Source organism: Leptodactylus fuscus, chromosome 4 (assembly GCF_031893055.1).
Source record: "Leptodactylus fuscus isolate aLepFus1 chromosome 4, aLepFus1.hap2, whole genome shotgun sequence".
NCBI lineage: Eukaryota > Metazoa > Chordata > Amphibia > Anura > Leptodactylidae > Leptodactylus > Leptodactylus fuscus.
This window is the reverse complement of record NC_134268.1, coordinates 199,455,217-199,480,214: the sequence shown is the minus strand read 5'-3', so window position 1 is coordinate 199,480,214 and position 24,998 is coordinate 199,455,217. Positions and strand designations below refer to the sequence as shown.

The 24,998-nt window shown below is 42.3% G+C and overlaps 1 protein-coding gene across 1 annotated transcript in view; it reads right to left on the bottom strand.

Annotated features, from left to right (window-relative positions):
• Nucleotides 1–24,998, bottom strand: part of NRP1 (neuropilin 1) — a 153,436-nt gene that overhangs the window by 58,545 nt on the left and 69,893 nt on the right. Inside the window, exons 6-7 of the mRNA XM_075271602.1 lie at nucleotides 13,686–13,841; nucleotides 11,529–11,695 (exon numbers count right to left, since the gene is read on the bottom strand). Of these exons, the coding sequence (XP_075127703.1) occupies nucleotides 11,529–11,695; nucleotides 13,686–13,841 (323 nt within the window). The remainder of the gene's footprint in view (nucleotides 1–11,528; nucleotides 11,696–13,685; nucleotides 13,842–24,998) is intronic.

The window sequence follows — 24,998 nt, the reverse complement described above, 5'->3', positions numbered from 1 at the left end:
AGCTCATCATAGTAGTCCTGGACAAAAGAGCAATAAAAATAAATACAATAGAGAATACAAAGGCTATCGTTCTTTGTGATGAGCTGTAATATTTTTATTTGTAATGTTCATTAAAAAGTAAGAAATGAAGAAGGATGTTCGGCACTAGCGCTCAGTATGTTAATTTTTCTAGGGTCTCCACGATAGCGAGCAAACCCATAATTTCCCATTACTCATGCACCTATCACAGGCTGAAGTATGTGCATGTATAGCGCGCAGCAATCTCGGCATTACACTTCTCAGCTGATTGCAGCCGCTGCTTTTAGTGTTTCATTAAAGTGCCAATTTATCTTAGCCCAGAGCACATCCAGCTGAAAAATGATGGTGGCTCCATAAAGCAGCCCTGTGCACTTTTTACCTTAAACTTGTATGCACAGAATAGACAGATCACCAGAGGAGCCTATTTTATTTACTCTGACATTGCAATAATGTAATTCTCTGTCAGATACAAAGCGAAAAGTTCATGTCTATAGATCAGTGAAAACCAACAATCAATGCTTGGTTAGCAATAGATTAAAGCGGGGGAGGGGAGCGGGTCTGGGTGCTCTAGGACTGCTGTCTCACGCAGGCTTATGATTGGGTTATAAATAAAGGCAGATGATCCGATGACATTTATTAGATTTTTTTTTGGAGAATCAATAACTATATTATAAGTTTTATTGTCATACACATAAACACAAAGTCAGCCAAACCCATCAATATCACCGGGAATAGGCAACTATCTTATATGTATGGGGGCCACTGGAAACCATTTGGGGAAAGGAAGATCAGGCATGTTGAATTTGACATGCATGATCCTTTCGATCTTACAGAAGCCACCAACTGTGTCCTCTGGAATATAGATGACCACTTAGTCAAGCCTATATCTGGAGGAGTCGGGAGGAATAGCCAATATCTATTGAAGGTATACGGGCAACATACTAGGACAGGCTAATGAACTGATAGGGGAATAAGCCTATGAGTCCATTGACTGATGTGGCTACTAAAACCAAGCTAATGTTTAACTGTGGTGAGACAGGTACAGTCGGTAAGTACCTGAGGTGGCAATGAAATTTATTCATGTAAATTGTCTTGGCTTATGTAGATTCCAGCCCAATCCCATACATCATCTGATCGGCGCTGTCACCCTGAGAATTTTTAGTTTGCTTATCTGAATCCATTTAGCAATTCTAAAGATATAAGCCTTTTAGTGTTAGTATATAAGTTAGGATACTACCCAAGTGGTCGGTAACACTTTGATTTCTCTGGGGTCGGGGTCTCTGTGCGTTGTATGTCACGCAGTATTACCACCTACTTTGCTAGTATAACCTAATCTGTATCATCGCTAACAGGGCTTATATCTTTGGAATAGCTGAACAGATTTGGATAAACAAAACACCAAAATGCTCAGGGTGACAGCCAGGGGTGTAACGATCTTGGTTGCAGGGAGTGTGACCGTGATTGGGCCTGGCAAGGTACGGGGCCCGCGGCCAGCTGGAGATAGTCAACTATGACAGTGGTTGGGCAAAGCCTGGTTCCTCGACCGCTATACATACTAGCCCGGGGGAGGTGACTTAAAATAATAAATAGTTATACTCACCTCCTCTCCAGCGCTCTTCCTTCTCGTGACTGATGTCTGTGTTTGCACTGGGGCTCCGGACGAAAGTTTGCACCCGGGCCCACAAGACACTTGTTATGCCACTGGTGACAGCGCTGATCGGATGATGTATTTCATTGGGTTTTTTACGCCCGGTGACAAGTCCTCATTGAACCACTGTCTATCCAACAACTACTGTATCCTGAGACTGCGGAGGGAATGGGGACACCAAGAGCACTTGTCCTACACCTGACTTCCAAGATCCAAAAATTTACTGCAGTATGTCTTGACTGTATTTCTGCCTGTCCCACTAAATAAAAGTAGCATTATCCGGAATACCAATGTTCTGAAGACATTTATCTCAACGGCGCTTTGTCTCTGCGACATATTTGGCCGTCATCCATGATCCCTAGTCGTAGAAACCTTCAAAAGCTAATGCACCAACTAGTAAACCGGTGAAGGCAGCAAATAAATGTAAAAATACAACTTTCCTTTAACTATTGGAAAAACCCCAAAGATCCAAGTTTGGCGATCTATCCAAATAGGCGTAAATATTTCATTCGCTTACATCACTGTTTCAGTGACTGTTTATAAAACAAAACCTGTTGTTAAAATGGATGATTAATGGAATTATTTTTCACCCGAGGCTAAAAAGCTTCATAAAATATTTATTTTATATACTAAAGCGTAGATGCTGGCAACAAGCAGCGGTGCACAACGGTGACTTATTCCCCCTCGCCAGGTTTTACTGTATTTCACGGCACAGCTTCAAAACATCTCTTAAATAGTTGAGAAATTTTTAGCAGGTTTTCTTTAAAATTAATTATAGCATCGTATGAAATGCTTCGTACTGTACCGAGCCAGATGTCTTTCACATGTGTGTACGGCTACATTGTGGCTTTGTGTTCCTAACGCTCGTACAATTTTCAGAATGACTTGTTAATAGGGTTGGATTTGTAAGAAGGACGTATAAGCCAGGAGCTGGGCTTTAGGGCAGGACTGGGATTAATAAACAGAATTGGCAATCCAGTAATGCCAGACTGGTTTGTGCCAAGAGATAATGTGCCATGGAATGGGAGAGTGGTCCGTGTTGGTTGTTGCGCTGGATCATATCCATAAGATACACACATACAGATTGTGTAAATCATACACATCGGGTTAAAGTTGGCCGAACCTGTTGAGTTTGGTCTTCTGACTAGAGATGAGCGAACACTGTTCGGATCAGCCGTTCCGAACAGCACGCTCCCATAGAAATGAATGGAAGCACCTGGCACGGCGACCGGCCGTTGGCAAAGTGTACGTGCCAGGTGCTTCCATTTATTTCTTTTTTTTTATTTATTTATTTTTTTTTAAATGTAGATTGTGAGCCCCACATAGAGCTCACAATGTACATTTTTCCCTATCAGTATGTCTTTTTTTGGAATATGGGATGGAAATCGATGCAAACACGGGGAGAACATACAAACTCCTTGCAGATGGTTTTTTTGCCCATGGCGGGATTTGAACACTAGGACTCCAGTGCTGCAAGGCTGCAGTGCTAACCACTGAGCCACCGTGTGGCCCCCATGCTTCCATTTATTTCTATGGGAGTGTGCTGTTCGGAACGGTTGATCCAAACAGTGTTCGCTCATCTCTACTTCTGACCATCTAATGTATGAGAGTGTCCAGATTTTGCCCTGATGGCAAAAAGCTTGCTGCTATGTAAATTGTATGGCCAGTCCTCAGATACATAGGTAATTTTTAATAGTATAGTCTATCAAGATGTATGTTAGTGTATGGTGGGACTGCAGCTGCATTTCCGCATACAACCTGTGTTCTTAGGCCTGGTTCACATCTGCATTTGGTATTCTGTTTGGGGAGTCCGCCTGTGGACCGAATGCATTAAAAGCAGTTAGCTAAGAAACCACACGGACCCCATAGACTATAACGGGGTCCGTGTGGTTTCTGCTCGGTTTCCGCATGAAACATGCAGAGAGAAAAGTGCTGCTTGGAGAGTCCCCAAGTGGAATACCAAATGCAACGTGAACCGGGCCTTACAGAGGTCACAAAATGTGTCTAGCTACAGCTACTTTCTTTTCCCCTCCTTTCCCACTTGCATATATTTGGGAAAGAAATAGCCGCCGTTTAAAAATCTATTGAAGATATATGCAGAGGCAAAGTTATAGGGGGTGCAGATGTAGATACCGGGCCCCCAAGCCTCTAGGGGCCTAGTGGCCTCTCTACAGACACAAGTATTATAGATGGCACATGTTAAGTGCCATAGTTTGCATTGGGGCCCAGTAAATTAAGTGACTCCTTTGGGTATATGGCCACATTTGGCGACTCCACGATATAAACATTGGCTACTTGAGTTGAGCTGGTACTGATATGGGGCATGGTCAGCGCCGCACCTCCCATGAGTCAACCGAAAGCGACCGCTTCAGGCGGCGCTATGCCAGGGGAGGGCGGCATTTTTGCTTACCTAAGCCAGTCCAGGACAAGCTGCGGCCTCCCCTTACGCTCAGGCAGAGAGCAGGTCCTCTCCCTGCCTGCTCTCTGCCTGCTAACGCCGCTCTGCCACGCCCCCTTCGTTCCGCCCCCTCCTCCTGGGAGGGGGGGGAGCGGCTTTCTGTCGTCTGCCTTGGGCGGCGACAAAGGTAAGTTCACCCCTGGGTATGGTCAAAGTCTGATCTACCCCAACCCGAAATCACAAGTCCTTGTGGGCACAAAGAGAGTATGAGAAGTAATAATACTGCTGATAACAACCATCTTCATCCTCGCTATAATCGGAATACATTCCTTTAAATTCCTTGAGCTCCAAATCATTACCATATCAACTACCAATCTCCCTTTAAGCACCACATGGCGACCCAGCCGGCACCGCTCTCATGCCCACCAAAGTATTCATCGAAATTAAGTTGTTTTTGAGAAACTTCTAAAGAAGAGAAGCCGCGTATTCAGGAAGCGGTATTTATAGTACAGAGATGAAAGTGGAGCCGAGCTCCGATCACATATGTTATAAGCAGCTGTTTGTTTATAGTTTATCACTTTGTTCTGTTTAGCTTAAAAAGTATACGAGGTTCTCTCGTTAGTTTCATCTACCATTGTCATGGTAACCAGGTTATTTAGCATTGACGAAAGGCTGTATACATTAGTTATTAGCGGAATGAAGATTCCATTCATGGTATTTCAAAGCAAAGGTAGAAATGTTTCGAAGCAACAGATGGACTAAGATATATTTCCAAACCAGGCCTTGTTTTACTTAGAATCGAGTTTGGAGTAAAAGTATAATAAAAAAAATCCAAAAAAGATGTAGAATAATAAAAAACCGCTGCAATATGATAACGATATTTGACCAAATAACTTTTGTAATTGGACTGGTGTCTATATAATCTCCCATCTTTCTCTATTTTTCATTTGAATCCGTCAATATTTGGTGAGGACACTACTAGGTTGTAGATAAGAGGCTACCAGATCCTACTATGATTACTGTCATCATATCTAGGGGTAAGAAGGTTTTGCTATCATCTTAGACAAAGATTCTTTACGGTAAGAGCAGAGAGACTATGGAACTATGGAACTATGGACTATGGAAGTCTCTTCCATAGGATGTTGTGATGGTCAATTCACTAAAGTTCAAGCAGGGCCTCGGTTTCTGTCTTAAAAGTATTAATATCCATTTTTGTATGGCATGATACAAGTAGGGTCTGTTTTATTTTTACTTAAAAGCATTAATAGCTGCATTGTTTTTGGCATGATACTATCTTGGTGCCATCTAACAGATGATATATTTGTAACGATCAATCCAAATTGTAAGCAGGATGTCAAGGAGCTAAAGATCTGGATCTCAGGCATAGGACAAGGTGAATACCATGCACGAAACATACAATGCACAAAGTCTAACCCACTACAGAGAGAGTTGTGAGCTCCTAGTAAGACCTTTCAAGGCAAGTGATCAGAAGCCACCCACCACCAATGTATTTTTACAACCCATATCCACCACCCCATAACCATACCCAATAAAACACATACAGGACCTTTTAAAATGGTCAAAAAAATTCCAAAAATGCAGCCCTTTATTAGCTTTCAAAACTTTTTTCAAAATTAGATTTCGCAAATTGTATGTTGGGATTTTTTTAAAAAATATTTCAATAGATTATGACCACTGTGGGGAGGTAGCTCAGTAGCAGCAGTGGTACGGACCCAACCAGTCAAAAACAGGGACACAAAATAGGCAGGAAATAGATTTATTTAGAAAAAACTGGAAAAAAATAAACCTTCACTTCAGGCACACAATGAGCAAAATACAATATAGCCTTAACTTCAGGCAAAATGATGAGAAACAAAATCCTGCTCGTCCGAGCTCTTAAAGGGTTTATCCCATCACAAGGATCTTATCTATACTGCTTGTTAATGTGGATGTAAGACTTTTCCGAAATACACTGCTTCAGCAAAACTGCTTTGTTTGTCCACTATCTTACTTTATTCATTTCTTCACTGACACATCCCTTGACTTATCTGCTCAAAAGTCAAGTGATGTATCTGCCTGCTCTCAGGGGGGAGGGAGGAGGGGCTAAGTGCACGTGAGCGAGCCTGGAAGGGGGGGGGGGTAGTTTACACTTTGAGGGAAGGGGCTGCCAATACAGACCCGGCATCCGCTGTAATAGAGAGGCAGATGCCGGGGAGGGTTAGACGCCGGCACAGTTGCCTACGACATCGCTACGCTCCTGCCCTGCATGAAGCCAGCAGCGGTAGGAACGATGCAGCTATTCCGGAGGGGGGGTGGGGGGTGGAGGAGCGGAATAGCAGCATCGCTCCTACCGCTTCTGGCTTCATGCAGGGCAGGAGCGTAGCGATGTCGCAGGCACCTGTGCCGGCGTCTAACCCTCCCTGGCATCCGCCTCTCTATTACAGGGGATGCCAGGTCTGTATTGGCATTGTGAAGGCTGGAGAACTGACTGGTCTCACCATCTATGAGCATGCACGCAGGGCCAGCGGCATAGAAGCGACGTCATCTCACTGCTGGCTTTGCATATGTAACCCACCAATGACGCAACAAAGCAGGAAGAAAGAAGATTTTACAGCAGTGAAGACTGGTGAGTATGCGGCGTGGGAATACCCCTTTAACTAAACGGTAATAATAAACTAACTATACATGTGGCTTACTAACAGCCACATGAGCAAACCAATAAGCATGATATAGTCTCACCAGACTCAGCATAACAGTTCAGACCCAGACGCCTCCTCTCACTCCCGGGATCTGCCCTGAAGTGCAGTCTTTTCAGCCTTTTATGGCCCAGTTCTGAGCCCAGGACCCACACCTGGGCTGATGCCTACTCCAGACCTGCCCTGGACCTCACATATGTTAGAAACCTGGGGCTGATATAGCGGGACTCCAGCACTTTGCCTGTCACCTTCTCACACCACGCCATATTCCATGCTTACCAAAAGTGCCTTTAAATAGTGGATTTGGTGGTGTTATATTGTTCTTTTCACATATGTATTTGTCCCTCCTGGCCAGCAAGGTATTTGTTTTCTGTCTATATCCGCCGTATTGTACAGCAGTAAGTTGGCCGAGGATGGAGATAAAGCAGCGGATGCTGACAGTGAAGAATCATTTCATAAATAAGAAACACTCGCCGCTCGCCTCCGATACATCCCATAGTTCCCCATGCACAACAGCCGGACTTTATGAGTGAGTAATTGTTGCTGAATACCATGTTATTTGGCAAAGACAGATGACATTTTTAGTCGGCACCGTTGCTGCAGGAATATGTATAAAGGCTTGGAAGATCTGCTGATTGACCATCCATTATTCATGACCTTCATTTTAGCGGGATGCTGTTTACAGTTTTGCTATGATGCGGTTTCTCAAGTGTTTCATTGCGCATTCAAGCTCTTTGCGAAGATATACGATGGAACGTCAGTCCTGATTCCTCATCTCCCTAACTACTTGTTCGGCTGTCATTTTAGATGTAGAGCAGCTTGGACACATGTGTTAAATTTTTATGCCTCCCTATTATTAATGGTCGGTGAGTAAAAATGTAGTGAAATGCACTTTCATTAAGATATTATAAGCCGCACGGGAAATACGCTCACAAGCCAGGTAGTGAGGAAGAGGGGACGCCGGTGACCTTCTTTTCTATTGTTCTATTTCCCAATACACAATGGACTGAAGTCTTATTAATAGAAAGTCTGCCTTTCTTCCGCTCTTTACATCTCCTTAGTGGTTTCTCTATTGAGAAAACTTTATTCTGAAGGGATAGATGAAGAGATAGAAGTAAAGAGAGATAAATAGACAGATAGCTCTTAAACAGATGAATGGATAGATGGATAGATAGTCAGATGGATAGATAGATAGATAGATAGATAGATAGATAGATAGATAGATAGATAGATCCGAGATGGATGAATGGATAGATGGAAAGAAAGGTAGATAGACAGATAGAGCAGAGACGGTTGAATGGATAGATGGATAGATAGATAGATAGATAGATAGATAGATAGATAGATAGATAACTCTGAAATGGATGAATGGATAGATGAATAGATAGATTTGAGATAAATAAACATAGGCACATAGATAAAGAGATAGATAGATAGATAGATAGATAGATAGATAGATAGATAGATGATAGTTATAATTGCCAAACTTTAGGACATAGGTAAGAACGTTGTGCAAAGAACGACACTTGTATTGTGACATATGCCAGTCACATCTCCTTTTTGGATGAGAGCTCCTGGAGAGTTGGAAAGTATTAGATAGACAATAGATAGATAGATAGATAGATAGGAGATAGATATTAGATAGATAGATAGATAGATAGATAGATAGATGATAGCTAGCTAGTTAGATAGAGATAGATATTAGATAGATAGATAGATAGATAGATATGAGATAGATAGATAGATAGATAGATAGGAGATAGATATTAGATAGATAGATATAGATATTAGATAGATGGATAGAAAGATAGATATATATTAGATAGATAGATATGAGATAGATAGATAGATAGATATGAGATAGATAGATAGATAGATAGATATGAGATAGATAGATAGATAGATAGATAGATGATAGCTAGCTAGTTAGATAGAGATAGATATTAGATAGATAGATAGATAGATATGAGATAGATAGATAGATAGATATGAGATAGATAGATACATAGATGATAGATAGCTAGATAGAGATAGATATGAGATAGATAGATAGATAGATAGATAGATAGGAGATAGATATTAGATAGATAGATATAGTATTAGATAGATGGATAGAAAGATAGATAGATATTAGATAGATAGATATGAGATAGATAGATAGATAGATAGATATGAGATAGATAGATAGATAGATAGATAGATAGATAGATAGATAGATAGATAGATGAGATAGATAGATAGATAGATGATAGATAGATATGAGATAGATAGATAGATAGGAGATAGATAGATAGATAGATAGTATAGACCAGAGCTCCTCAAACTGCAGCCCGAGGGCCACATGCGGCCCGCCAAGCACTTCTGTCTGGCCCCGCCGACAATGCCGGCAGGCGTGCATTTATAATGAAGCTCCTGGGGAGCTCGGGCCAGGCCATGGAGCGCACTTCACTTTACCTATTGGATTGCACTGCTCCCGATGTCTGTGCGACCTGCTCTGCCTCCGGCCCACTGTTTAAAAAGTTTGAGGACCCCTGGTATAGACAGACATTTCTTAAAGCCAGCTTGAGGAAGCTGTAACGTTTTTCGTCACGTGCCCCTTCCTCCCACTGGAAACTGTAGCAGTTCAGAGGTCACACAGTTTACCCATTAGCTATGTCAAGGGGGCGAGCTGCTGGATGTTTTGGAAGGAACATCAACATTTTTTGAGGCGTAAAAGACAAGTTAGCAGACTGCGGGCACGTATAGTGGTATTGTGTGTCATCCTACTCCCATAAAGGCTTTGCTCTGTTGTCAGAGGATATTCCCCAATGAATGCGGCTATTCACTTCTATAAAATAATGGTATGAGAGGATAACGTTTTATAGAAAGTTCCTTGACCATGAATACACTGTCCTGATCCTCTAATGAAAGAAAACCCAATTTCTGTGAGGCACATATATCAATCTTCTGAACTTTAACATCTTTGATCTAAAAATTAGAGGGAATAAAGACATATATTGTCGTGTCCTTGAGAGTCGGAGCGTTCTTTAGAAAATGGGTAAGTAAAATTTCTTGAATATCTGTGCTTTAACCCTGTAGGTTTCAGATCCTAAATTATGTACAGACTGATTTATTTCTATATCTTTGTAGTAACTGGAGATCAGGTTGATTTTTTGCTGTTCTGTTCCAACCATCCCAAGTGTCACCCAATGGGAACCCCATAAGCCATAAGGAACTCTTACTTTTGGGTTGTGTTTGCAAGAACCTATCCTATTGTGGCAAGGTCATGTCTACGTTGCCGGAAGCTTCTGGTGAGAACCTTTATCCAAGTGTCATATGGTACACATCCTGAATCCTAAAGCTATGTAGACCTTAGTTAGGATGTACACCTAATGGCAAAAAAGGGCGGAGTTGGCGTTTTTGAGGCTCCATGCTAAGCCTGAGGGCCCCTCAATACTGGCACAATATACTGACCCATTATTGTAACCAGTATGTGGTAAGGGGGCACCCCTAATCTCAGGTGTCCTATGCAATTGTTTGGGTTGCTTGGTGGATAAACCACCCTTGATGGCAAAGGAGCTCAAGAGCTTTTATATTATAAAGGACTTATAAGAGAAAGATGAGGGAAGTTGGTTCTCATTCCAAAGCAGCCCACCTTCTACACGAAATAGCCAACTGACTACAAAAATCATGTCAATTCAACCTTGAATATCAATGGCGTTGTCGTAGACCAAGGTTGCCCATACCCATGAGATACAACAATCTCTCGCCATACCACAATACAAATGCTGAACTCTGTATGGGGAGAGGAACCCATTGCAAGACAACCTTGGTGGTGATTTATCTCCCCAAGAACAAAACGATTAGACATGTTCAAATCCAACATGCCCAACCCTTTTCTTGCTTTCTGCCAAAAGGAGCATCGGACACCTCCATAAACTTTAGACGGTTGGTGAGCAGATTCAGTTAAAGGTTTGGTTTTTTGGCTTGGTTAACCCATCGACAATGGTAACATTCTTCGGACCAATGTAACTTTACAACAAGCCAGCGGATCGCAACAACAGCAAAACAAAGTTACATCTCAGAGACATCATCAATAATATACAGACGCAAACTCAGATCTTTTATTCACACTGACAGATTCTTAAGATATTGCTGCAATAACACCACAGCAGGGAACACCTAAATTAAAAATCTTAATTAAAATATCCTTTGCATCCTCTATTTTATGCATATGATGTAATATGCAAATATCTCTACTGTAATTGCTTGGCACATTGCCTCTCAGCGTGATCTGCCTCTTTTGTGTCGAGTATAATCTCCTTATGCACGGTTTTAGAAATTCAACATATTTTTATGTGTTTTTTATTTTATTCTCACTGATTATCTACACTCATATCTGTAAACAGGATCAAGGGTAAAAGAACCCTAGAGATAAGTGTTAGCTCTGCCCCATCCACTATGCCCCCTGTCTGAGGGTCACCAGACATGGAAAGATGGAGGTAGGTCCTTATTCCTAAAAATTAAGTATCAGCCAGAGCGGGCAGTGACTACAAAATTAACTTCTTGCTCTAGAGGACCCAGCATGCCTGTATATCATTGATTTCAGTGTGTAATACTTCATTTCCCCTGTGGAGGCAGTGCAGAAAAATCCAGCACTTGGATTCAGGTTCCCTAACAGATGGCTGCTAAAGATCCTCAGCAAGGACCATAATATAAAGCCATCAGAGAATATATACAATGAAGAAATTCTGTAGATTTTTTTAATAAAAATGTAGTTGGAACATACCTGTATCCATTCTTTAACGGTGTCCTCACCAGGTGTCCATCCATTTTCAGGATAGTTGAGCCTTGACCTTTCCGTAGACCAGTTTGTGCTATAATGTGAAGAGGCAGTAATTTGGTCGGAGATAATTTCCCCGGATTCCATGCCGAGAGCTTCTTTGCAGACAAAATCTTAAAGAGAAGATCATATATAAGATCAGCCATGTGTTTGGTGAAACATCCTCGATACTTTGATAACGTAATATATGTCTTTATGCAAAGTCTTGGGTCCTAGTGCAAAATCTGTAACAGGGCCCCAACTATCATGGGCCATCAATAATACTGGTGTCGTCTTATGTGTTTGACACATTTGGACTTCTTGATGCTACTGCTCGCCGTTCTACGTCCCTATGTATTGTTTGGGTATCAGTATAGTAGACAGTAGCAGGACTATAGTAAGGTAGCATGGCAATGATTTAGTCTTTCATCTCTATTTGACACGATGTGACTTTCTACAGAGGGGTCATCTGTATTGACAAATAGAAGTCTCATTTCATTTTTCTATGGATTTCAGGGCTGTCCAGACTGACACCCTCTTCCTGTTGGTGGGCTTAAGGTAATATATGATGTTTACCTTGTAATTGAGGTCACGTATGAAAGCTTTGAAGTTAAGCTGTTTTGCTGTTACCGCTATTATGGATACTAACCTTCCTAAGTGCTATGAGGTCAGAACATTGCTCTTCCATGACAATAAAACAGAACGGCAAAAGGCCACATAATCTTTTCCAGTTGTTCTCAACCGTGTCCTTCAAAAGCTCCAAAACTCTGAGATCGTCTTTGCGGGGCTCGGGCATGTTTGTGTACGTGGTTTGTGTTTCAGTTACATATTGGTGGTGTCATTCTACTCTTATGGATACATCCTATCTATCTATCTATCTATCTATCTATCTATCTATCTATCTATCACAATGAAACGAAACCCCTAAAATAATGTCATGCTTCTAAAACAGCTCTGATCTATCGAGGCATGGACTACACATGAAGATGTCCAGTATTTCTTCCCCGGGAGCTCTTTGTTTCCCCTGTGCATCAATAAGCCTTGAGTGCCCATTACCCCGTTGCAGGGTCACTAGTTAGACCACTTTTGGTGGGTATGGTATTGGTAACATCCCACAAGACTTGCCATATTGGAAATGTTCTGTCTACCCTTAGACTGAGGCCCCATGTTACGGAAACACCATTTTTTTTGTATCAGATTTCCCTGCAGTTCTTTGAGCCAAAGTCATGAATGGATAAGAAAGGAAAAGAAATATATAGGAAGTTCTTATACTTCTTCTTTCTCCTCAATCCACTCTTAGCTTTGGCTGAAAAAATTGCAACAAAATCTGCAACAAAAAAAGTACATATTCATAATGTGGTGCCTTCACCTTAAAGGGGTTTTACAGGGCTGAGGGGTTTTGATTTGATATGGCTATGGATATCTTAGGATAGACAGTCACAATCAGATCGGTGAGGGTTTGACAACTGGATGCCCCACCATGTAGTTATATTTGGCAGTCCATTCACTTGAGTGAGCACAAAGCTGCCTTACACCAGCATGGCTACTACACAGTATACCCTGCCCTCTGCTCCTGGCTCTGTACACTGTACAATTTCATGGGCTGCCAAGAGCAGCTTATTGTGGGGATTCCAGATCCCTACTGATATGATATTGATGACCTATACTAAAGATAAGCCATTGATACTGAAACCCCCAGAAAGCTCCTTTACTTACTTTATTCTTAGGTGTTACCAGTTCCTATTTTTATTCCTTGCAATATCAACTTCAAGAAATGACTTCTGTTTAATATTTTCCACGTCGTGACAGGTGACATTGTTATAAGATAGTCAGTGTTATTCATATATATATATATATATATATATATATATATATATATATATGTGTATGAATATAGCACAACACTGTAGCCATAAACCATCTGTCAGAGGATATCCTATGTACTGTATGTGTGCCTATATGTAATACTATTATTATGTATTCATTCCTGCTCCATATAGATAATATCTAGCCGCCACATGAGTAAAGCGTAATATTCTTCGCATGATCTGATTTATAAAGAAGTTCACGCGAAGAAGAAGAAGACGTAGAATACGTAAGACCCATAAATGATGCAGTGCTGACCTTGTTCTGCATTGCTCTGTAATACAGAATAGTTTGCAGAGAATCCTTCCTTGGATATTGCATTGTCCGCATGGAAAACAACAGACATGATCCCGGAGGAGGCCCGAACTCGCCCGGGGTTGTTCTGTCCGCAGTAACGTCCTATGTGAGGGCCCACTGGAAAGGGAAAGAAAAAGTTTGGTTAACAAAAACTTACAAAAATGCATTTTCCTCCTCTGGTATCGGCACAGACGTATTTATTGTCCTCATACGAGTCCCCACATCGCAGGCGGAAAGGTCAGGAATAGTTTCTCTCCATGATCATCCACAATAATAGATACATATCATAAACAAGATAATAGGCTTCTGCTGCGGCGCGGACCTGAGCTACGAGACCTTCAGTTACCTAAGAGAGGCCGCTTTGTATCTATAGATTAAGTGGAGATGGAAAACTCAGCATACAAATATAGTCAAGTGCCAGGAAGACGGAAGGCGATTAAATGAAAAGCCAGACAACACAGAACACAAGAAGATTGAAATTTACCAATGAATTCAATAGGTTGTAAACTATGTTATAAAACCATTTCCTATTAGTTTTCGCAATCTGGATCCTTGTTAAATGAAGATGTAATAAAATATATATAAGAAGATATTCTAAAGATGATTGCTGTATAAGGACTCAATAATAACTGGAATAACTGCGGTTACTATTGTGGTACATGGGATTATAGGAATGGGAAGAGGATTTCTGGGTAAAAAGTTGAGTATATGCTAACAGGACTCCTGGGAGAGACAGTGAGAGTCCTGATAACCCCGCCCACGTACAGTGAGAACCCCGCCCATGTACAGTGAGAACTCCGCCCACATAGAGTGAGAACCCTGCCTACATACAGTAAGAACCCCGCCCACATACAGTGAGTCACAGCCTTTATATACACACAGATATAGGGAGAGCTGTCAGTCAGTGTGTGTGGGTGGAGCAATCAGGACTCTTACTATCACTTATAGGAGTCCAGTCAGGATTTAGGGCCCCTTCACACGGCGTAAGCCCTCGGCTCATTCCGAGCCGTACACGCAAGCGCTTCTAAACACTTCCCATTCACTTCAATGGGAGCACGCGTAGGCTTTACACGCGCTCCCATTAAAGTGAATGGGAAGTGTTTAGAAGCGCTCGCGTGTACGGCTCAGAATGCGCCGCGCGCTTACGCCGTGTGAAGGGGCCCTCAGTCAGCTTTTTCCTCAGACACTCAGACAGAAATCCTATAAGAGTTCAGCTTCTCTCCTCTATCATATAACCTATATATCACAGAGCTCAGCTTCTCTCCTCTATCATATAACCTATATATCACAGAGCTCAGCTTCTCTCATCTACCATATAACCCTATATATCACAGAGCTCAGCTTCTCTCCTCTATCATATAACCCTATATATCACAGAGCTCAGCTTCTCTCCTCTATCATATAACCCTATATATCACAGAGCTCAGCTTCTCTCCTCTATCATATAACCTATATATCACAGAGCTCAGCTTCTCTCATCTACCATATAACCCTATATATCACAGAGCTCAGCTTCTCTCCTCTATCATATAACCCTATATATCACAGAGCTCAGCTTCTCTCCTCTATCATATAACCCTATATATCACAGAGCTCAGCTTCCCTCCTCTATCATATAACCCTATATATCACAGAGCTCAGCTTCTCTCCTCTATCATATAACCCTATATATCACAGAGCTCAGCTTCTCTCCTCTATCATATAACCTATATATCACATAGCTCAGCTTCTCTCCTCTATCATATAACCCTATATATCACAGAGCTCAGCTTCTCTCCTCTATCATATAACCCTATATATCACAGAGCTCAGCTTCCCTCCTCTATTATACCATAAATTAAGCAAAATGTAAAAAGCTGACGTGTCCAAAAATGGATGTGTAACCTCCAATCTGTATGGTGCATTGTACAAAGAAGTCTCTCCAGCTCATAGTGTGTACATGCAGTATGTATGGATGTAGTATGGTCTCAGTAGCCATCTCTTATTAATGGGAGTCATATTAATAAACTCTTTTTTTCCTTCCAGAAGAAAAATATACAGACACAGTCATAAAAATGGGGTTGAAACCACTTAAACAATAAATGTCAGCCGCTGAACTCAGGTGCCTTCTTTGAAATATAAACAAGTCAGCCATTGAACGAGAAACAGAAGAACTTTGTTGGGTCGGGAGCTGGAATTGAAGAGCCTGTTTGTGTCTCACTGGCTTATAATTTTCATGGAAGTATTTGGGATGTCTACATTTAGTTTGTCTGGATTTTGCCCCCTGGACATCTCAGAACTCAGTGCAGTGTCTGTGATTATTGTACGGTCAGGAGCCGCCAAGACAACAACATACAAAGGAGTATTCAATTTCATTCAATGGGCAACCCCTGTCCAGCTAATGCAATATTGATCTGTGGTGAGCTGGATACAGCACAAATAATTCATAAAGCACACAGCACTATCTATCTATCTATCTATCTATCTATCTATCTATCTATCTATCTATCTATCTCCTATCTATCTATCTATCTATCTATCTATCTATCTATCATCTATCTATCTATCTATCTATCTATCTATCATCTATCTATGTATCTATTGCTCTATCAATCTATCTATCTATCTATCTATCTATCTATCTATCTATCTATTAGTTATCTACAGTATCTATCTATCTATTGCTCTATCAATCTATAATCTATCTATCTATCTATCTATCTATCTATCTATCTATCTATCTATCTATCTATCTATCTATATCATCTATCTATCTATCTATCTATCTATCTATCTATCTATCTATCTATTGCTCTATCAATCTATTATCTATCTATCTATCTATCTATCTATCTATCTATCTATCTATCATCTATCTATCTATCTATCTATCTATTGCTCTATCAATCTATTATCTATCTATCTATCTATCTATCTATCTATCTATCTATCTATCTCCTATCTATCTATCTATCTATCTATCTATCTATCTATCTATCTATCATCTATCTATCTATCATCTATCTATCTATCTATCTATCTATCTATATCTTTCATTTACATATTATAGATAAGATTTTCAGCTTATTGTTATCCCTGGGTCCAGATCTTACACAGAATTTTTATACGATGCTTCAATTTTTGCAAGAACTAAAGTGTTTCATAATTTTGCTAGACATTAAATCTATGAGCCATGGCAAATCATTCACTTAGATTCCTAGTGTATCTATTATTAACGCTTATAATTAACAACTTCAGCCCAAATGTCTAGTCAGAGATGAGAGGAAGTAATTAGACTCGGCTTATCTCCCTGTAGCTAATTATATACATATATTTATATGACCTTTCCCATTCCAGCGTATCCAAAGGCCTCCAATTGAGAAAAACCATATAATGTCAGAACAAGGGACTCGGACTCTGATCGATAGAGATGTATGACGGAAGAATCTATACACATGATGGTCTGCCTGCAGATGAAGCAATACAAAGGACGGGTTTATGTGGTCAGTATTTATGGACAGAGCTAATCCTATTAGACTCGCTGTAACTCTAGAAGTCTTGTTGTCTCAACACATTGCTTGACCCTAGAGATGGCTACAAATTGGATCATGATGGTCTGTAAACCAACTAGATCTACGCTATGTTTCCTATAGGGCTAGGAGTCCAGGTCAACTTTTGGTCACCCAAAGGTCACAGTAAAGTTGTTTTATCAGTTACTGCCTGTTTTCCTTTAAGGGCGGATAGTTATATGACAATCTCACAAATTTTAACATGGTTGGTATTCTTGTGAGTTGAGATGTGTGAACCTACCCAAGATTCGTTTCCAATGGCTTGGGTGCCCGATTTATTTTGGGTCAAACAAGTTTGAATAGAACTGGAAGTGACATTATTATACTTTGGGTCTATAAAAGGTGGAGGCCCTGGGTAGATGGAAAAAAAAACCCTATACTCACCTTCCATCACCTCTTTTGGGTCTGTCCCAGCGCTCTCTAGTGGTCTTCTTGGTGAGGTCATGTGCCAGGGGTTACTGCTGAGGCCTGTTATTGGGTCTCAGCAGTCACATGGACCCACTGAGGATCATGACATCATGACACTTAGCATGCCCAAGTGACCACTGTGGCCCAACTCTAGGTCTATAAAATCACCAGGAGAGCATCAGACGCCGCAAGGAGGTCCAAAAGAGGTGAGGGAAGGCAAGTATAAATGTCTTATTTTTTTTCACCTCCCCTGGGCCTCCACCTATTGAAGAGACCCCAGAGTATGATCATTTACCACAATACATGTCACGGGGCCAATTAAGTTCATTGTTAAAAAAATTTACAATTTGGGATATTTGGGTCAAACTCAAAGCTCTACTTGTGATCAACACTTGTGACTTCTTCCCGCTTGGAATGGTCTTTAAGACTATGGACACCTAATATAGTGAACCTCAACTACCCAAAATTGCAATGAAAATTGGTATTCTGGAAGGCTGGTACAGCTCTGTTCCATTCAGGAAGTGATGTCACCTAAGAAGAGGAAGTGTAGCTCATCCCAAAAGAAAGCAGCCATGTTTTATCACCCCTTATATAGTCAGGTGGGCATGTCAAAAGTACTAGACAAAATGGGTCACGGAAACATTTCATTACATAAACATGTTTGCAGGAAGTCACAGTCCCCTTTAAATAAGTTTTCATTTTTCAGCCTCAAATGTTATAGAACTGAATATGGTCACGAGCAAAAGCTGAGCAAAGTCTTAGCCATGAAAATTAATTGATTTTGTTACTAAGTACACTTCTGCCATCGACCGCATGAAACAAAAGGTTAAAGTATCTTGGCTTATATTACTTATAAATTGGATCTGATTACTTCCAGACATAATTGGAGAAGTGACGGCGTTGTCATATCATCACGGCCGCGTGATATCATTAAGTAGACTTCTTGATATAAAGCAAATAGGAAGGAAAAGAGAGAAATAAAAGTAGAAAATGATCAGTCCTATGGATTATATCAATCACTAAGTCAGTCCAAATGCAAGTATATATTATACTCGTGTTTTGCCTTGTTCTGTTCTGTGTATCACTTATTCAGAGAAGGGACTGTCGCCCAATTGTCCGCTGTCACCTAGGGTAGTTGAGGCAAGTATGTAGGGGTTAAAGGGGTTGTCCCATCACAAGGATCCTATCTATACTGCTTGTTAATGTTGATGTAAGACTTTTCCTAAATACATTGCTTCAGCAAAACTGCTTTGTTTGTCCACTATCTTACTTTATTCAATTCTTTGTGGCCACAGCCCTGACTTATCTGCTCAAAAGTCAAGTGATGTATCTGCTGCTCTCAGGGGGGAGGGAGGAGGGGCTAAGTGCAGGGAGCGAGCCTGTGTATCTAGCTATTCCTGTGTCTACACCACGTGACCTAGCTTCCTGTTATCAGATAGGGGAGAGGAGCTGCTTTAATTTCTTCTGTTCTCCCAGTTATCAGGCTAGCTAATTCAATTGTGTTCATTATGGCAGAGACAGGCAGTCTCTGTATGTAACACAGAATGGAGTTGCTGCTGCCTGTACTTCATAATCCAATATGGGTGGGCGGAGCTACATGCTAATTTGGGGGCGGAAATAAACAGCAGGTTGCATGTGAAACCCCACCCACCAAATGATGCAAGAAACCAGGAAGAAAGAAGATTTTACAGCAGTGAAGACTGGTGAGTATGCGACGTGGGAATGCCCCTTTAAGTTTAGGACTCACTGTCTCTGCCATTCTCTTCTTTTCTGGTTTCAGCAGCAACCACTAGAGAATTGCAATACCACACACAACCTATGGACCGGTGTGGCACTGTTTTGGAACATATAGAAATACTTAGAACTAAAGCGAAATCTGAAGTATAAAGGATCGATCCAATTGTCTTTTTCCTATTAAATTAAAAATCACAAAGAAACAGCCAACACAAACAATTCCGTGTTCCGTGCCGCTCCTCTTTTCTTACATTGCCTATAAATCTTACAAGAATTGTCCTCTTATTGCATTACCAGCTCCTTTACGTATGAAGTATTGCTTTATTAAGCTGTTGACTAGGATTTTTTTCCCACTCTGCTCTTGTTCGGATTGGTCCAATGGTAACAGACTCCATTCTATCATTTCTATGTAGACATTACTTTGAGAATTGCAAGTCTGTATGACAGCAAAGTTAGACAAGATGCAGAGGAAGTTGAAATAAAAGAGATTAATAGAGTGTTTAATTTGCAATGGCATTAACATCTATTGGAAGACGTTGCTTTCTACGCCGCCATTCGGAAGGGTGTTTATTTTATTGACTTAAGCATTGAAGTCGTGCCAAAGAGATGGCTCTGAAATGCTCTTCATACTCAAGATTATTCCAGCGTGAGGGCAGGAGAGTCGGAGCTGTAAACAATATGCATCGCTTTTCTCTACTATGGCAGATTTTTTACATTTATTTGTTATTATTATTCTTATATGAAGCTACAAAGTAACGTAAGACTACCACATCTGGATTGTCCTTTATTGCTGGGTTCATCACACTTCAGTGATGTCATCTCATGAACATTACAGAGATTCCTCAAGATTTGTCCCTGAGAACATTGGATTTTAGGTACATCTCAGGGTCCAGGGATTAGCTGAATGTACAGGGACATTCAGGCCTGGATTGCCTTTTGACAATTTGTCTTTTGATGATACTTCAGATACTACATGTCAAATGTTCGCCTTGGGGTCCTGCCATTCCTAGTTATGCCTATCTATCTATCTATCTATCTATCTGTTCTCTCATCTCTAATTTTCCCTGACATACCACTTTCTGTCCTGCCATATAAACACTATGTGAGTGCTTTATACATCCAGTGTTCTGAGAATCTCCTTGGCTGACATGACAATGGCTACTTGTTTTCCACCTTAGGATGTGTGAGTGACAAACTGGTGATGTTTTCCGGCTCCAGCATGAGGTGAGAAACTTTAATCAATGTGGCTGCTGCAGATTTCTCCAGCAAGGACCTACAGCTGCGGGTGTAAAACAATATGTTGTGAGTCTCCGAGAAGGGATTTTTAGCTAAATGAGGACACCAAGCACCTGTGCACGTTTGCTTTCCGCCTGACCTTAGAGTAAAGGACGTGCATGTTTGCTTGTTTTCTTTTTACATATCTACAGTTTGGTCTTTCTCCTGATCCTAAGTCCCAGGACCTAATTCCAGCATTAATATATTTTAGATGAGACCCCGAGGGTTATATGCAAATATGTACACTGGAATCTATGAATAATGCATGCCGGAGTATCAAGTGAATATCACCGCAGTTAATTAACTATCTACAAAAGTGAGCCACAGGTAAAATGGAAATTGTTGTTGAGCCGCACACTGTGTAGCAGCCCCACACAATAAGAGCATGCATAAACATTCAGGGATCTGACTTTGCTGAGGGCCAGATGAAAGGTCACCTTTTACTTTTAGATTAGCATAGTGATATCTAAAGCTGGCACATGCGGTATGTGGTGGTGGCGGAAGGAGGGGGTAGCAAGGCACCTGTTGTTAAAGTCAGGCTGGCCATATATAGATATATTTTATAGAGGGGGCCATACAGTGGCGTAACTACCGGGGTAGCAGCTGCCACAGGGCCCAGGACATTAGGGGCCCGGCCAGTGTTGTAACTAGGAATGGTGGGGCCCTGACACCAAAGATCTCGACCGAGCCCCTCCCACGCATTCCTGTGCGCTCTATTATGCCACATAGTGGCTCCTGCACACACTATTATGTCCCTCAGTGACCCCTCCACACAGAACTATCCCCCATAGTGGCCCCTGCACACAGTATTATGTCCCTCAGTGACCCCTCCACACAGAACTATCCCCCATAGTGGTCCCTGCACACAGTATTATCCCCCATAGTGTCCCCTGCACACCGTATTATGCCCCATAGTGGCTCCTGCACACACTATTATGTCCCTCAGTGACCCCTCCACACAGAACTATCCCCCATAGTGGCCCCTGCACACAGTATTATCCCCCATAGTGTCCCCTGCACACCGTATTATGCCCCATAGTGGCTCCTGCACACACTATTATGTCCCTCAGTGACCCCTCCACACAGAACTATCCCCCATAGTGGCCCCTGCACACTGTATTATGCCCCATAGTGGCCCCTGCACACAGTATTATCCCCCATAGTGGCCCCTGCACACAGTATTATCCCCCTAGTAGCCCCTGCACACAGTATTATCCCCCATAGTGGCCCCTGCACACAGTATTATCCCCCATAGTGACCCCTGCACACAGTATTATGTCCCTCAGTGGCCCCTGCACACAGTATTATGCCCCATAGTGGCCCCTGCACACAATATTATGTCCCTCAGTGGCCCCTACAGGACTAAATACTGTCACATCACCCGCTGACCGCTATACCAGGACAATTGTGGATAAAAAGGCTGGTCATGTGCATTACAATTTAGTAACTCCATGTGCCTCATATTAATAGCAGTTAACCCCATCATGTCCCTCACATTAACCCTTGTGTACCTCACATAAGAGTTACTCATATGTGAGAGACATGGAGGTAATAATAAAGTATCTTCATTATTATTACCCCCATATGTCTCACATATTAGTAACTGTTATGGTGAGGCACACAGGGGTTAATGTGAGGGACATGATGGGGTTAACTGCTATTAATATGAGGCGCATGGAGTTACTAAAACAAAAGTAATCACCCCCAATTAAGGGTCAGTTCACATGTAACCGTCCGCGCGGGTTTTGACACAGAGGGAGACGCAGCGAGCCGCGTCTCTCTCTGGTCAAAACCCGCCTGCCGCGACCATCGCGGTCGCGGCTTTCCTGTCCTATGTCGGCTCAAATGAATGAGCCGACATAGGAGGATGCTGCCGCTAGGCGGAAGCCGCAGCCCAGCGCGCCTTGGCTTCCGCCTGAAGATAGGACATGTCGCTTCTTTTCTCCGCTAGCAGCAGCCCACCGCTAGCGGAAAAAAGAAGCCCGGTGGTCTGCATAGACCACCATTGTAAAGGGGCGGATTTTGAAGCGAAATCCGCTGTCAAAATCCGCTCCTTTGCCCACGTGTGAACTAGCCCTAATAAGCCTAGTAACCCCTGTATGTCCTGTGTACCTGTGGTTTCTTATTTTAGTGTCACTTTCCTGGAGCTTCTTCTGCTCCTTCTCTTGTGTGCAGGACGGCAGGAGCTCGGCAGGGATAAGCCCCGCCTCCTGGGCTCTCCTCAGCCCTCTCATTGGTGGGCAGAGGACAGCCAGAGAAAGGGAGGGGGGGAGAGAAAGCGTCCTGAGAGCGCTGAGAGGGGCCAGACCTGCAGCTCTTGCATCGGCTCCTGTGTATCAGCCATTGCTGCAGCTTCAGACATATACTTTCCCTATATTAATAGGGAAAGTATTCCACCAACAGCCAAATAGCCAAGTTTGCCCCCCCCCCAACACCGGCCCTGCTTACCTCTCCCGGGCCGCCGATCATTATACTCGGGGGTCAGAAAAGACCCCCGAGTACAATGATAGCAGCGGTAGCGGCTGTCACCGGTCCCCTAATGTCTCCGGCCCTGTGGCAGTTGCCTCTGCTGCTATGGCGGTAGTTACGCCACTGGGCCCGGCGACAGCCACTACCGCTGTGTTTTTAAAATTTTCTTAATAGGCCATTACCAGCTAGAGTTACTTCAGGCAGTAACGGGCCCTATTTATCCCTAGCAGGGGCCAGGATTGGGAAGTGATGCCATGGGCCCCACAAACACTATTATTATACTCAGATATAATAATGATCGGAGGTCTGGGAGAGGTAGGGGAACATAAAAAATATTGTTACTTACCTCTCCACACTCCATACAGGCTTCGGGCCTAGTTGTGTGACATCCCTGACGTCACATGACCGGGGCCTGCGTCCCGGGTCATGTGGTGTCCGAATGTCATTGAAGATGGCTGACACCACTGAGGACTGCAGTGGAACCAGGGATAGGTAAGTGACAGTGTTTTTTTTTGTTTGTATCCCCCCTTTGGATCTCCGATTATTATACTCTGGGGTCTGAAAGGACCCCAGAGTATAATAATTGTCAATGGGTGTCCACAGTGGGGCATAATACTGTGTGCAGGGGCCACTATGGGCATAATACTGTGTGCAGGGGCCACTATGGGGGATAATACTGTGTGCAGGGGGCACTATGGGGATAATACTGTGTGCAGCGGCCACTATGGGGCATAATACTGTGTGCAGGGGTCACTATGGGGGATAATACTGTGTGCAGGAGCCACTATGGAGCATAATACTGTGTGCAGGGGCCACTATGGGGGATAATACTGTGTGCAGGGGCCACTATGGGGGATAATACTGTGTGCAGGGGGCCACTATGGGGCATAATAGATCGCGCAGGAAAGCGGGGGGGGGGGGGGGGCATGGTCGGTCGGTAGAGGACTTCAGTGTTGGGGGGGGGGGGGGGCCATGCCCACCATTCCTAGTTACACCACTGGGGCCATACATATAAGTTATAGGTAGCTCATGGTTAAATAATTGTCTGATAAATCAGGGGCATAGTTATACGTTACACGTTCTAGTAGAAAATTGACAATGGAGTTTTATGCGGTTTTACAATAATAATGCTAGGTATGTATAGAAAGAAAATGCTGGGCGTATATACCATACAAGTAGATCTGGGTGCAGGCAGCAGTAAGTGCTAGTGGTGTTACTTCAAGTCATTGTTGTTCTGTGAATTTCATTACTATGATGTGAAGTTGATACAGTTTCTCGCACCCCTGTTGCCATGCGAGCTCGGCTCCAGCTACATAACACATTGGATTTCTATTATTCTGAGAACTAATTAACATGTAAGAACTTTGTCTATGTTCGGGGAAGGAAATGTTCTTGACTGTAATATATTGCTTTTACAGAGGTGAGAAATGTCATTAGCTGCTATAGACAGCCGCAATAAATACATTTCTGGAATGTTACAAAAATTATATTTTTCAAAGAATATTGGGTAAATTCTAGGGGAGAAATTTGATCCTAAATCTAGATGTGCAGTTGTGGTTGACTAGTCATTAGCTGTTTTCTTTGCAGATCTCAGCACATGCACAATACACGGTGATGGGGTTGAGCCGATCTTGAGATTTCAGGATCGTTTTCAAAATCCGATTTTCAATAATTTTCTAGCAGATCCCGGTCGCGATCGTAAAATTTGCTCGATCACCGATCAGGATCCGATCTTTCCTGATCCCGATCGCTCAACCCTATTAGTAGGATAAAAAAGTGACATCTTCCCTTATTGTGTTTCCTTTCCAGAATAGTGTGCCCTACCCGAGCGTAGCGGGTA